At 34.2% G+C, this 14,401-nt stretch overlaps 1 protein-coding gene across 1 annotated transcript; it reads right to left on the bottom strand.

The window, feature by feature from the left end:
- Positions 1-12,805: 12,805 nt before the first annotated feature.
- LOC141687354 (uncharacterized) lies at positions 12,806-14,030 on the bottom strand. The gene is made up of 2 exons (XM_074492599.1): positions 13,616-14,030; positions 12,806-13,434 (listed from the first exon to the last, which is right to left on the bottom strand). The coding sequence occupies exons 1-2, from the start codon at positions 14,028-14,030 to the stop codon at positions 12,806-12,808; spliced, it is 1,044 nt and encodes a 347-aa protein (XP_074348700.1).
- Between the last annotated feature and the right edge of the window lie 371 nt (positions 14,031-14,401).

The following is a 14,401-nucleotide window of genomic DNA, read 5'->3' as shown; positions in this document are numbered from 1 at the left end:
CTGAATTATTTTGATCTTTAAACTCTTTGTAGATTAAGAGCTTGCTCTGATACCAATTGTTAGTCCCTTAACAATATAGCAAGAATTACAGAAGGGGGGTTGAATGGAATTCTTGAACCTTTTTCTCGAAATAAAAATGTTCAACTCGAATATAGATATAATCTTTTGATTAACACAATGGGGAATAGAAACTTAATTGAATCAAAACATAAGTAATTAAAAACAAGAGCCTTTAAAAACTTTCTGGTGGATTTAAACAATTCCACCAGAGATATATATTATATATCGAGAGGACTCTGTGTGCAAGAATGCTCACAGCTGCTTACAAATTGAACTACTGAGAATACAGGAAATGCTAAAGATTTTGCTTACAAAGATTTCTCTATTTTTGTGTTTCTCAGCTATCTCAATTATTTTTCTATTTGCTACACTCTTGGTTTATATAATACCAAGATTACAAAGTCAAAAAGACTGAACAAATATAAAAAACTATCAGTCTTAAGCTTTGCTGCTTTTCGTCCTCTATTACCCAGTTAATGGGCTTCCACAGTGTGTTTGTATACATCTCGACGGCTGTGTGTCAGCTTTCACTGTTCAACTGCTGTTTGAATTCTTCATATGATCATCCGTCGACTTTCAGAACATCCGTTGATGGTTTAATTGATCATCCGTCGACTGCTATATTAAACATCCGTTGATAATCATTTGATCATCCGTCGATGGCTTTGTTAATCATCCGTTGGTAGCTATTTTGGCACTTGAGTCTATTTCACTTATGCAGAATTACAAGACATCATTTATGTACAATTAATCAACCTATTGTGCATATCTAGTTAAAGTCAACATGACTTATATGCTACTACAGATTCTATACAAAGGTGCATACATAACTGTGCTACAAACTTATTATTACATAAGCTACTCTCTCGATGGATAATAAGTTAATCATCCGTCGGGACTATAATGAGTTATCCGTCGGGACTATAATTCTTATCCGTCGAGTGCTACATAATTTCACTAAGTAAATTCTACTTAGATGTTTTGTTTATGTAATCATCAAGTACATAACATATGCACAACAGATTCTTTTTAAAGGTTTTTGATTGTGCTATATGTTTATGTGAGCTAAGGTTGAAATTGATTGATTTTAAAGGCTATAAGTGATAGTTATGATCGTAAAGATTTAGTTGTGTATGAATTGTGTACTCGTATGAGTTATAATCATTTGATTTGAAGAATAGTCAAGGTTAAGCGAGTATAAGTTGATTATTGAGTATATAAAGGTATAGAGGTTATGAAAAATGAATATGTTATGTGCTATGTGCATGTGTGTATAAACTATACTCGTATAGTTCGAGTCAAGAGTATAATCGAGCTATCGTATTGAGTGAACGTTTTGGGAATGAGAGTTGAAAAACTGATTAAGGTTTTGGTTTTGATTGTAGATTCGGAGCGTGAGGGCATTCAGGCTAGGAAAGGGAAAGGTATACTAGGTGGCAGTAGTTCAACCTTCAGGAAAGCGAATTCAGGCAAGTAACTCTAATTACTTGTGTAAATGGTTATAAAGAGGATATTTTTCATGCATGTAGAGTATTGAACTGTTAAAGTAATGAACCCCTGTTATTGATTTGAGTACCCTGTCTTTGATCTTGTGAAATTGTTATTGATAAGCTTATTGATCCAACCCCTTTGGTAACTCCTTTCCTTGTTCTACTTATTTTTTATACCATGAACTGTTATAAACCCTATAAGTACCTTTACGAACCCCTTGTAATGATGCTTCATTCCTTGTTTACCTATCCCCTATTGATCCTTGAAACGGTTTTGGTTTCCCTAACTTGAGTACCATGTTATCATTGATCAAGATCCCTAGAATTGAACCTTGCTTATTCCTGATTCATTCCCTTAACTTTAAATTCTCGAAATTGAATTTAAGAAAGAGTTTCGACTTGAAAGAGTCTGAATGATTTCATATTCTTGGTAATGATAAAATGAATTTAGAAAACGTACATTTTTCCAACTCAAGGTTTTCCAAACGAATTACTGATGGATTGGATTGGGTCGTAAGAGGCTAGTGGGACTAGTCCAGTCATAGTAAGAAGCTAGCGGGGCTAGTCCAGTTTAAGGCTGAAATTATGCCATTGGTACCTTAAAGATCGGATGGAGGTCAGTACGGGCTGATCACCCATATTATTATTATGAAATGAAAGATAAAGTGGTCCAATCAAGGGTTCCATATTGATTTTAAAAAGGAATTGAAACTTCCTACTCAGTAATTGATTCTCTGAAAATGAAAATGGTTTATATTGCTTTGAAAAGAGTTGATTGTGATATTGTGAAGCTTATAGCTCGTGAACCCTGATTTTTAATTCTGTTGATCATATAATTGATTCTTTATAATGAAAAGATTGTCGCTTTCCATTCGAAAGATCATTGGTGATCCTGTTAATGATTTTTGATGAATGTCGGCTTTCACCCTGCCTTGAGCCTTATTCCTTGAAAGCCCAAAAATCTTCTTCATAGCCCCTTTGCATAACCTAAAAATAAAAATCTATCACCTAGAATTGATAAAGTAAAATGCCCTGAGATCAGTAAAGTATATTGTGGATTTTATATCGTAGAATTGTTGTTTAGTTACTTGCTGAGTTTTATACTCATATGTTTTGTTTTAATCTAACCATGGAAGCTAAGCAAGAAGATGGCCAGGCTTAGGCGCACTGCTCGTAAGAGCGTACCTGGTGGTCCCTATCGTGTTGAGGGCTTCCGGTTGCCAGAGCAGGTAGTAATGTTTTTGAGTGAACAAACGGTTAGCCAGAGAGTTGGAAAGATACAATGGGTTATCTGTCGGTTCCAAGCCGAGATCGACTATGTTTATTTGGATTTATATTGGGGTTGTAAGTTATATTTTATGGTTGGTAGTTGTAATCTTGTCTCATACTTTATCATGTTTGATCCTGTTAGTAGCTAATCGGGTTTATGTTTATTTAATTAGTAGATTAAAGGTGTGTGGGTCCTCATTTCCCAACCCCGAGATTGAGGGCGTCACACAGAGGGGGGTGAATGTGTTTATAATCTTAAACTTGCAGAAAATAAAGAACACAAATCTTCAAAACTCACTTAATTTTATATTAAAATTAAGAATGTTTTGCTACAAAATTTCTAGGCTCTTTGTTGATAAAGAGCTTAGCTTCTTCTTGAGAGAGTTACAAGATCATATCTAAATTGTTACACACGACTAAAGGATCGGTGTTAACTTTATAAATCAGTTAACTGCTGGTTTACACAGTGTACAATAAAATATGCTATTAGCTTTTGTAAACAGTCACTTGTCATTTCCATTTATAGAAAAATATATCTTCTATTTCTGGCTTAGCATATCTTTAGCATCCTGTGATTATCTTGATCTTCCTTTGTCAGTTAATCTTCACTATTGATCTTACACATCCTTCAAGTTGCTTTTTGTAGACTTGTCAATCCAGCTGTTTGGATTGTTTGTTGATTGTTGATCTTGGATATTGAACTGATCTGCAATTTTGTACTTTGAGATTTTACCTCGACATCTCCATTTGGTCTATAGAGAACTTGACATCTCGATAAGTATATTGGCTTATCGAGATCTCTAATGCTCCATAGTAAATTTGACTTGTAGAGGTCTCTGAGTTCTCTATAAGAGAGTTTGGCTTGTAGAGATCTCTAGTCTTCATATCTTCACTTTGACTTATCCATATCTCTGAGTTCTCTAATGACAAATTGACTTGTCGATAACTCAGAGTTCTCTAGTCAAATTTGACTTGTCGACAACTCAGAGTTCTCTAGTGAATTTTGGCTTAACGATATCTCTGAGTTCTCTAGTGAATTTTAGCTTATCGATATCTCTGAGTTCTCTAGTGAAATTTGACTTATCGATAACTCAAAGTTCTCTAATGAATGTTGACTAGTCGATAACTCTAAGTTCTCTAGTGAAGAAATGACTTGTCGATATCTCCAACCTTAGCTTGTCGATATCTTTGTGAGTTCTCTAGTGCCTTTCCTGACTTCTCGATAAGTCATTTTGAGTTCCCGAATGATTTCTCTATACTATTAAATATGTGACTTGTAGAGATCTTGACTTAGAATATTTTTCCTAAAATAGATTTATTCAACTCCAAGTTTCTTCATAATTCTTCTGAGGCATGATCTTCTTGATCTTCTTGCAGATAGAATTCGTAGGCTTAACATTGTTTATAGAAAAAGACTTTAGTCTGCTCCTGACAAGGCTATCACGTGCCTATCAAATAATAATTCCTAACAAATCCTTCTAACTATGTAGTAGGGTAAGTCAGAGTCGATCCCACATAGACGAATGTACCAATCACTGGTAATTTTTGACTCGATTTAACTAAGCAAGTAACATAATAAAAATTGAAAGATTGATTAACTAAAATTATACTAAAGCAAATACGTTGTATATGAATCAAATAACTAAAAACATCCAGAGTTAAGTATCCCCACTAGCATGAATCAATGCAATTATGATTTCCCACCCCAAATCAATTATATACGACTCAAGAGGAAAGACGCGCCCTATAAAATACCAATAACCTCTCTCGAGTATTAATGGCTACTCTAAAATACAATCAAGCCTATTTTCATGGTATCATGCAATTTAGAGATATTAAACACAGCATCCTAACTTCCTAACAATCCGTTCTGCCTATTTTCATGGTGAAGTTCATGTCCTTATTGGATAAAGCACAACCACCTAAATATAACTTTCGCTGATAAATAGATATTGGGTTCAAAAAATATACATAATCACGTCTGACATGTAATTGTTAATTAAGTACAACTCAATAAGCAAGAGCATGTAATATAACTAAACTGAGGGGATTGGGAAAATCATGCATCAATCATAACTAGGGTTCAACTTAACCCTAAATTTAAAAATGTACTCACATATAACTAGATTAACAAATTACATAATATAATAAGAACACATAATTAATATTAATAAGAATAGAGAAGAAAACCTTCAATCTTTTTTACAAGAAGAAAAGTAATGATCTCCTCCCTCTGTATATGTATATATGTATCTAATATAAGTCTTTTAATGCTTCTAGGAATATACAAGTACGATTCCTAAATTGATTGGGTTTCTAAAGGAAAATTCGGAGCTGACTTTTCTCCAATAATTCTGGGCCGCTCCAGTTATAATTTGATACTTGGACCTCTGTAGAATTAAAGATAATTCCGTTAGCTTCGCGTGGGTTGTTAAATCGTCCAATTCCGACTTCTAGAACTCAAGATATGGCCCAAACAGTGAATTGCGCGCATGCAGTCCAACAAATCCGAATTTCCTTCTAATAAATCTCCAAATTAAACTCTAATTCTCCAATCCATCCAAGTTTAGGATTTCCTTGCTTCCTACAATAAAATATTAAAATATAATTAATAAAAATCCAAATAAATGTAAAATATAACAAATATGAGGAATAAAATCATATAAAATATATATAAATATATATCCTATCAAACATCCCCACACTTATCACTTTACACGTCCTCGGGAAAAGAAGAAATAAAAACTAATATTAACTAACTAACTAACTAACTCCACTTTCGTAGATGACACGATTGCATTGAGCACATGCAATAAGCCGTTAAACCCCCAGGCAGCCCCAGTAGGACGAGTTTTGTCTCGTGAGGGTTTATAGAAGATATACCCACAAAATCAAACATTTTCAATCACCTAGTCTCTCAAGCATGAAACATATCATAGTACTCCACACATTATAAATCACATTCACATATCATCCCGAAATTGTCTGAAAGTACAAGTACTCTCACTTTAGGCATCATTAACACATAATAATCCAAGTATGCACACAATGTCTTGGTAGACAAAAAATATCATAAAATAGACATCAAAGCCGCATTCAGTAAGTAAGCATGCTATAGATATAAATATCGCATAACTCTCAACTCACACAAGTGTACAGGTGTAAGTGTTTCACTCAAGTTTAATCAATTTACATGTGCTACCATATGCTTGATTGTCCACCAAATCTCCACTACTTCGTATATATGCATACATGAATCAAAAGGTCTTTGTCAAAGGTTGTAACGAGGCTTAGGTAAAGGGTAGGGAATCAAAGAAATAGGTTACAAGTGGCTGACCTTGATAAACCAATAGAGCATAATGTTCACTTTTAATTTAAGCCCCCAACATGAAAAGCAAATCATGTAAAAGTTAAGTATATATAACCATGTACTTCCCCTATTTCACATTGAAATAATCAATGAACACAAATCCTACTTGATCTTCTTTTTTACATTTTTTTTTCAAAGTCAAGTCATTCTCCATTAATCAATGGCAGTGAAAAGTCACCAAGATTGCGCTTAATACCAACACATGTACATGGATCATCCTTTTCATATGACTTTGCATTTACCACCCATTGATCTCAAAGGAGGACTTAATACTTTAATTTTTTTCTAAGATCAAGTTGCTCCATCATATTAATTCCCACAAAATTGTAACTCTTTAACAAAAGAAATTGTGACGCCCTCAATCTCGGGGTTAGGAAATGAGGACTCACACACCTCTAATCTAATAATTAAATATGCATAAACCCCGATTAACTACTAACATGATCAACATGATAAAGTATGAGACATGATTACAACTACCAATCATAAAATATAACTTACAAACCCAAAATATCATTAAATTAACAATATCGATTCCGGCTGGGAACCGACAGATAACCCATTGTATCTTTAAACATTTCCATCTAGGCGCGAGATCACTCTAATTTACCACTACCTGCTCTGGCAGCCGGAAGCCCTCAACACGGTAGGGACCACCAGGTACGCTCTTACGAGCAGTGCGCCTAAGCCTGGCCATCTTCTTGCTTAACTGCCATGGTTAGATTAAAACAAACAAATGAGTATAAAACTCAGCAAGTAACTATATAGCAGTTCTACAATATCAATTCACAATATGCTTTACCAAACTCAGGGCATTCTACTTTATTTGATCTAGATGGCAGATTTCCATCTTTTGGGTTAAGGAAAGGTTTTTGAAGGATAATGTGGGGCTTCAAGGAACAAGGCTCAAAGCAGGACGAAAGCCGACATTCATCACAAATTATTAAAGGATCAGAATAGATCTTTCAAAAGAGGAAAGCAACAATATTTCAATATATGGAATCAATCATATGATCAACAAATTCAAGTATCAGGGTTCTCGAGCTTTAAGCTTCACATTGACATAATCAACTCTTTTAAAAACAATATAAACCATTTCCATTTTCAAGAATCAATTTATTGAACAGAAATTTTTAGTTCCCTTTTTAAATAATTACTTATAACCCTTGATTGGATCACTTTATCTTTCCATTTTCATTATATACGGATGATCATCCCGTATCGACCTCCATTCCGGTCTTTAAGGTACCAATCGCCATAATTTTAGCATTAAGTTGGACTAGCCCCGCTAGCCTCTTACCATGACTGGACTAGTCCCACTAGCCTCTTACGTCCCAATCCAATCCATTAGGAATTCATTTGGAAAACCTTGAGTTGGAAAAACAAATAGGTTTTCTAAAATTCATTTTATCATTACCAAACATTTGAAATCATTCGGACTCTTTCAAGTCGAAACTCATTCTTAATTCAGATTTTAAGGAAACAAAGTTCAGGGAGTGATTCAAAGATAAACAAGGAACAATTCATAAGGATTCTGTATCAAAGATAACAAGGCACTAAATTAGAAGGATCAACATCTGTGTAGGGATCAATAGGGTGATCGGGAAAACAGGGTATCATTAAACAGGGTTAACAAGAATAATCAGAGGGTTCAATGTAATCCATGGCTTAATAGATAACTTGAACAGAAAGGACAGATTATCAAAGGGTTGAATCATTAATCTTATCATTAACAGTTTATCAAGAACAAAGGCAGGGTATCTCAAATCAATATTAGGGTTTCATAATTAAACAGTTCAATACTCTACATGGTATGAACAACATTCTCTTTATATCCATTTACACAAGTAATCAGAGTTACTTGCCTGAATTTGCTTTCCTGAAGGTTGAACTACTGCCACCCAGTAAATCCTTTCCTTTCCTAGCCTGAATGCCCTCACGCTCCGAATCTACAATAAAACCAAACCTTAATCAGATTCTTAACTCTCGTTCCCGGAACGATCACTCAATACGATAACTCGATTACATCCTTGACTCGAGTATACGATTATATCTTATACACATGAGCACATAGCACATAGCATATATCATATACCTTTCTCGTAACTTTTATATCTTTACATATACTTAACCATCGAAGGTACTTGCTTAACCTTAGCTATTTCTCAAATCACACTAATATAATTTTTACGAGTACATGGTTTATTCTCAACTAAACCTTTACGACCATAATCATCACTTATGGTTATCAAAATTAATCAATCTCCACATTAGCTCACATAAACATGTAACACAATCCAAAATCTTTAAAAAGAATCATTCTCTTCTCTTTTATCATCAAAATTCGAATCCAAATAAACATATAAATCACATAATCTCTAAAATTACTCATGCACTGACTTAACATCAAATCAATTCCTTTTTATTCCTACATTCTATTCGGCTATATCCACAAAACACAATTCAAAGGTCGAATATTGACATGCAAGCATTAGATTTGCTTAAAAACTTGAAATTAGTCCAACACTCATCCTTTTTAGCTTATTTTCAACTTGACATTTACATGCAAGGCTATACTTTAACATGCATCACTAATTCCTTTTGTAAATCAACATGCAAATCTCAAGACTAGCTAATTAACCAAGAATCAAGTTATTAAATTTTAATTCCCTTTTCATTAGTACAAAACTCGACCAAAGCTCAACATACAATAACAATTTCACTTCTTTTAATCCATTAACCATCCTAATAACAATCCTTAATTACTTTATTCAACAAGAAAATCAAATCAATTATTCCAAGGATCAAAACCATTTGGGTTTTCAAGAAAACAACACATGCAAGTGATTTCTCTTAATCCTTTAATCACTAATCAACCCATAATCAAATCGACAACTCATTTCTAATAATCACTTATCAATTTAACTTTTAGAATCAAAACCTTTTTAAAATTTAAACGATCCAAGCATGCAAATACCGAAATCAACTTTTATGGTATTAGAGTTCAGTTTTTTAACATCACAACTCACCACCGGTTCACCGGAGTTCATCACCGGTGGCGGTGGTTTCTCGGTGGTGCCCCAATTCGGGGTTTCTAGCCTTGATACCTCCGATTTATGTACACACAAGGCACATGCAAGACTCACTTGGCTTTGAAAATCATTTTTCAATTATAAAATCATCTTCTTAAGCACATACTAGACCATATACACACACGTACACACGCATCAAGCATGAACACACACACACACACATCGAGCTTGCATGCAACAAGATATTCACACATGCACATTCCAATAACCACTTTTGTATGATTAATAAGAGATTTTGAGAAGGATTGGTGATAATTATCAAAGAAACAAGTGGTTTACCAAGAGAAAAGAAGAAGATCCGAGAGAGAGAAAGAGAGAGAGTAGCCGAGAGAGAGTGTGAGAAAGAAAGAGAGAAGAGAGAGTGATGGTGCTCGGGAAAAAGAAGGAAAAAGGGGGAAGGGGTTGAGTTTTATACTCAATCAAAATCAAGGGCATTTTAGTATATTACTAATTCCCTTTTTATTCTTATTTGTTCCTTCCTTTTTACTAAAATATAACAAGGATTAAATATAAAATATATCTCTCTCGGGAAGTCGAGAATTATTAAAAATGATAATTTTAATACGTAGGCCTCGAAATTAGCTTTTTAACCATTACTCATAATAAGATTTTGAGCGGACGGTTGATTTTATATGAATTTCGCAATCTCGCCTTAATAATATCATTTTCCACATAAAATCAATTTAAAAAATGCAAAGACCATCAAATTAATCCACTCATCATTTTTAAAAAGTCTCTAGGACCACTATGAAGATAACAGAACAAATCCCATGTTTTTATCTTACTCAAATAATTTTATAAAAATGTGCGAAGGTTAATTAAACCTTTATTTAAGTCACATAATCCCTTTAAAATTCATAAAATTGTCACAGAACACATAGTCATGCACACAGACAACAATCTCACATATATAATCACGTAACGACTCAGGTCTGATCATAGAATTTATCATTCTTTAATCTTTATCCTTTTCTACGCGTACCGGGTCACGTTCAGCCTGACGGCCCGACGCTCAGCATTTCGATTACGCTTCTCATTATCATTATCAATCAACACGTCACTTAGGACGAAATACTTTATTTACATATTCATTTCATTCAATCACACATAATTCATATTTTATATTCTTTAACTCCTTATTAGGACGGGTTCCGTTCTACCTGACGGCCCGACACCACAGCTTAACTTCTAAGCTGACTCTTTAAATTGGAACGTTTTTATCTACGCTCCTATATTCTAATATACAGAAAAGACAATTATTCAGCACTTAGTCATATAATTATAATCACATCACATAACATATACTTTATTGACTTAATTACGTCACAAAATTCTCAGTCGTCACAGAAATCCCCACACTAAATATTCACCAACCATGAAGTTGAATCAATATGTTATACCAATAAATCAAGATAAGAAAGAACAAGTAGGCTCAAGAATTTTAGATCGGTGATATACGAAAGAAATAGATATAAGATCAAGGAGGTTCACTAAGGATTATTTATCATGGGTACTGTTTAGGTATAATAAAGTTAATCCTAGTGCCTTTATCATATTCATGCATACACATATCATGTAGTCTCAAAATGGTTTAAAGTAAGTTCTAGAGCAACATGCCTAATGATAAACATCACACAAAAAAAATGAATTGATATATAGTGTACCAATCATAAATTAGGCTCAAATACTCACAAGGTGAAAGCATGCTCGACTCACTAAAATTGACTAAGAAGCTTCTCAAGTTTTAAAATTTTCGCAAACACACACAAGGAATTATCATGCATCAAATGATTTTTATGAATATAAAACTCAGAATTAATCATGCGAAATAAATCTACACAATGTGAACTTAACCCTGCTATCATACTCTTGAGACAAGACAATTACATACAATTTTTTTTTAAAAAAAAATTATTTTTTTGAATTTTTTAAATGTGTAAGAACACATCCCCACACTTAAATGATTCATTGTCCTCAATGAATAAAATGTATAATATAATATAATATTTAATTAATTAATACAATCCAAAAAAAATACCAAAAGAATATATAAAAAACATATACAAAGAAAAGTTTAGAAATACTCTCCTAGTGCATAAGCACGAAGTGGTGGCCCAAAAAGAAAAAAGAAAGTAAGCTTCCAACATTTAAGTGCTGGCCCATCTTAAGGATATATTAATGTGAGTGCACATTATAAAACCAACTTCAAGGTAGCCTAACTGGCTGGAGTTGTCACATGAAATCTCCTGTACCAAAGGTCAGGGGTTCAAATCCTTGGCCAAGTGTACGCTGACGAGGCTGTGACCAGGATGATGACGTAGCCTGACGCGGACGATGACGAGGCTGCTGACTAAGTGATGACGTAGACGCTGACGAGAATCCTATGAGTTGCTGATATGGACGAAGACCAACTGTGCTCAGGAAATTGGACTGGGCTGAATTTGTGAATGTGTTGAATATATGGGACTGGAGTATGGGCCACAGGCTGATGCATGGTGAGTGGAATTGATGAGCTAGACCATGCCTTAGACTAGCTGCGCAGCCTGCGCTGAATTTGCAATGCATTCAATTGAGTAAATGTATCAATTACACAGAAACGCAACACACTAGAGCTAGACCAGGCCTTAGACTAGCTGCGCAGCCTGTGCTGAATTTGCAATGCATTCAATTGAGTAAATGTATCAATTACACAGAAACGCAACACACCATAGGTAGGCGGGATGAACAATGGGAAGTGAGAAACATAATTAATTTACACCACGGGTAGTGTAGCGCACCGAGGCAAGTCCAAATCTGGAACAATAGAAACTTCTACTACCGTCGAGAAAAAAAATTGCACCGCGGTTTACCCTTTTTTTAAAAAAAATACACCTCTTACACAAATTATTCCTGAAACACTTCACACAAAATTTATCAAGGCATCTTGTGGGAGTTAAAATAAATGCAAAAATAAACTAATCTCCTAAAAATATAAAAATATTTAATAACAATAATAGTAAAATAATAATAATAATAATAATAATATATTAGACTTACAAAATCACGGGTTGCCTCCCAAAAAGCGCTGTTGTTAACGTCATTTAGCCGAACATTTCTGAATCATATTCAGGGCGGTTTCAAGAGAAAATTATGATAGTTCTTATCAGAAGAACCATTCAAACGATACTTGAGATCAAGTTTACTAGCTTTCAGAATATTTTTCCCATCAATTCTTGCACTCGTAGACTTTTATATTTTTTCTTTTCTTCTTAACGCTTACAAGGTGTTTATCTCTCTCAGTAGATTTAAACTCACACTCTTCTACCTTATCATCGGTAATCCATCTTCTCAACCAGTGGCGGAGCCAGGAATAATTATGAGGGAGGGCCAAAATAAACTACAAATTTTTTTCCCTAGGTACAAGCAGAAAAGTGCAAAAAAAATAATCATGAAGAACATAATTCATTACAATTACCTGTTTACAGTGCTCCCCTGCGAGATTTCATATTCTGAAATGTTTGAAGCACATCTTCAGTTTTCACGCTTTAAAAAATGTCTCGCTCAATATATGCTACCAAAAGATCATTTAACCATTCGTCGCCTATCCTGTTACGAAGCCGAGTCTTGATAATATTCATAGCAAAAAATGCCCTTTCCACTCCCGTTGTTGCCACCGGTAAAAGCATAGCCAATTTGATAAGTAAAAAAACTAAAGGATGAATCAAATGCTTTTTTGTCTCAACCATTTTTCTACCAAGTTCTGCAATTCCATCGAGATTAAAAAACCTTTCATCATGTGTGACATCTTGAAAGTAGGTAGGAAGTGCCCATTCAAGTTCCATAATATGAACCGGAGAGAATTCAGAAGGATATAATTTTGCAAAATTTACCAATCTTTCTTTGTCAAATGCAGAAAATAAGTTTTGAGGATCAAGACATGACATGCCGAAAAGTAATTCAGTACCAATTTCACCAAACCGGTCATTTAACTCTTGAACTTGTCTTTCTAAAATATCTATAAACATGTCATTGTGGTAGTGGTGTAGATTTGTTAACACCTCGAACTTGCGTAAAACTCGTCTAAGATCAACAAAACTTGAGCCCATATCAACAACAACAACATTGTGATTCTCACAAAATAAAGTAACCTCTTGTAAAAAAGATTCCCATCCATCTGTTCTCATAGATCTTAACATGTTTTTCGTGATTAACTAGATTCATTGCATTAATAATGTCTTGATCTTTTTTTTAAAGCACGTGACAATCCATCACTAATTCCCATAATATTTTCATAAGATGTAAGAGAAAAATGAAGTCAAATTTATTCATGGTTGACAACATTAGTTCAGCATTACCTCGAAGATCATGATCATCTGTGTGCTCAACAATATGCTCCAATACACTTATAGCTGGATTGAATAATCTTATCAAGCTTAATAGTGTAGTATAATATGAACCCCATCGCATATCCCCAACACGCTTTAAAGTTGATTCTTGGTTCAGTCCTTTTCCAGTACGAATCTGACCACTACAAATACCTTCAATTACTTCACTAGTTTGTTCATCACGAAGCAAGTCCTGGCGTTTACATGATCCAGCAACAATATTTGTAATGGTATTGAGTTGCGTGAAGAACATAGATATCTTTCGATGTTTTCTCACGACACCAACAACTGCTAATTGTAACTGGTGAGCAAAGCAATGTACATAAAATGCACAAGGATTGTATTTTAAAATCAAACTCTTCAAACCATTAAACTTTCCTTGCATATCACTAGCTCCATCGTATCCTTGCCCACGTATCCTTGCTATACTCAGTTGATGCTTCTACAGCAAATCCTCAACACCGAATTTAAGAGACAAAGAAGTAGTGTCACCAACATGGACAACTCCAAGAAAATGTTCCACTATGCATCCACTCTTATTAACGTACCACAAGAGAATAACTATTTGTTCTTTAACAGAAATATCACGTGATTCATCCACTAAAATAGAAAATAAATCTTCTACAAGTTCACTAAGAATAATCTTAGTAGTCTCAATAGCCATTGCCTTAACCATATCCTTCTGAATATCAGGCGAAGTTAGCTTGTTATTATCAGGAGTGTTAGGGCACACACACTGTAGAAGGGGGTTGAATA

This window comes from Apium graveolens, chromosome 2 (genome assembly GCF_009905375.1).
Source record: "Apium graveolens cultivar Ventura chromosome 2, ASM990537v1, whole genome shotgun sequence".
NCBI classification, from domain to species: domain Eukaryota; kingdom Viridiplantae; phylum Streptophyta; class Magnoliopsida; order Apiales; family Apiaceae; genus Apium; species Apium graveolens.
Note: the sequence above shows the minus strand (reverse complement) of the source record. Positions and strands in the feature narration are given on the sequence as shown.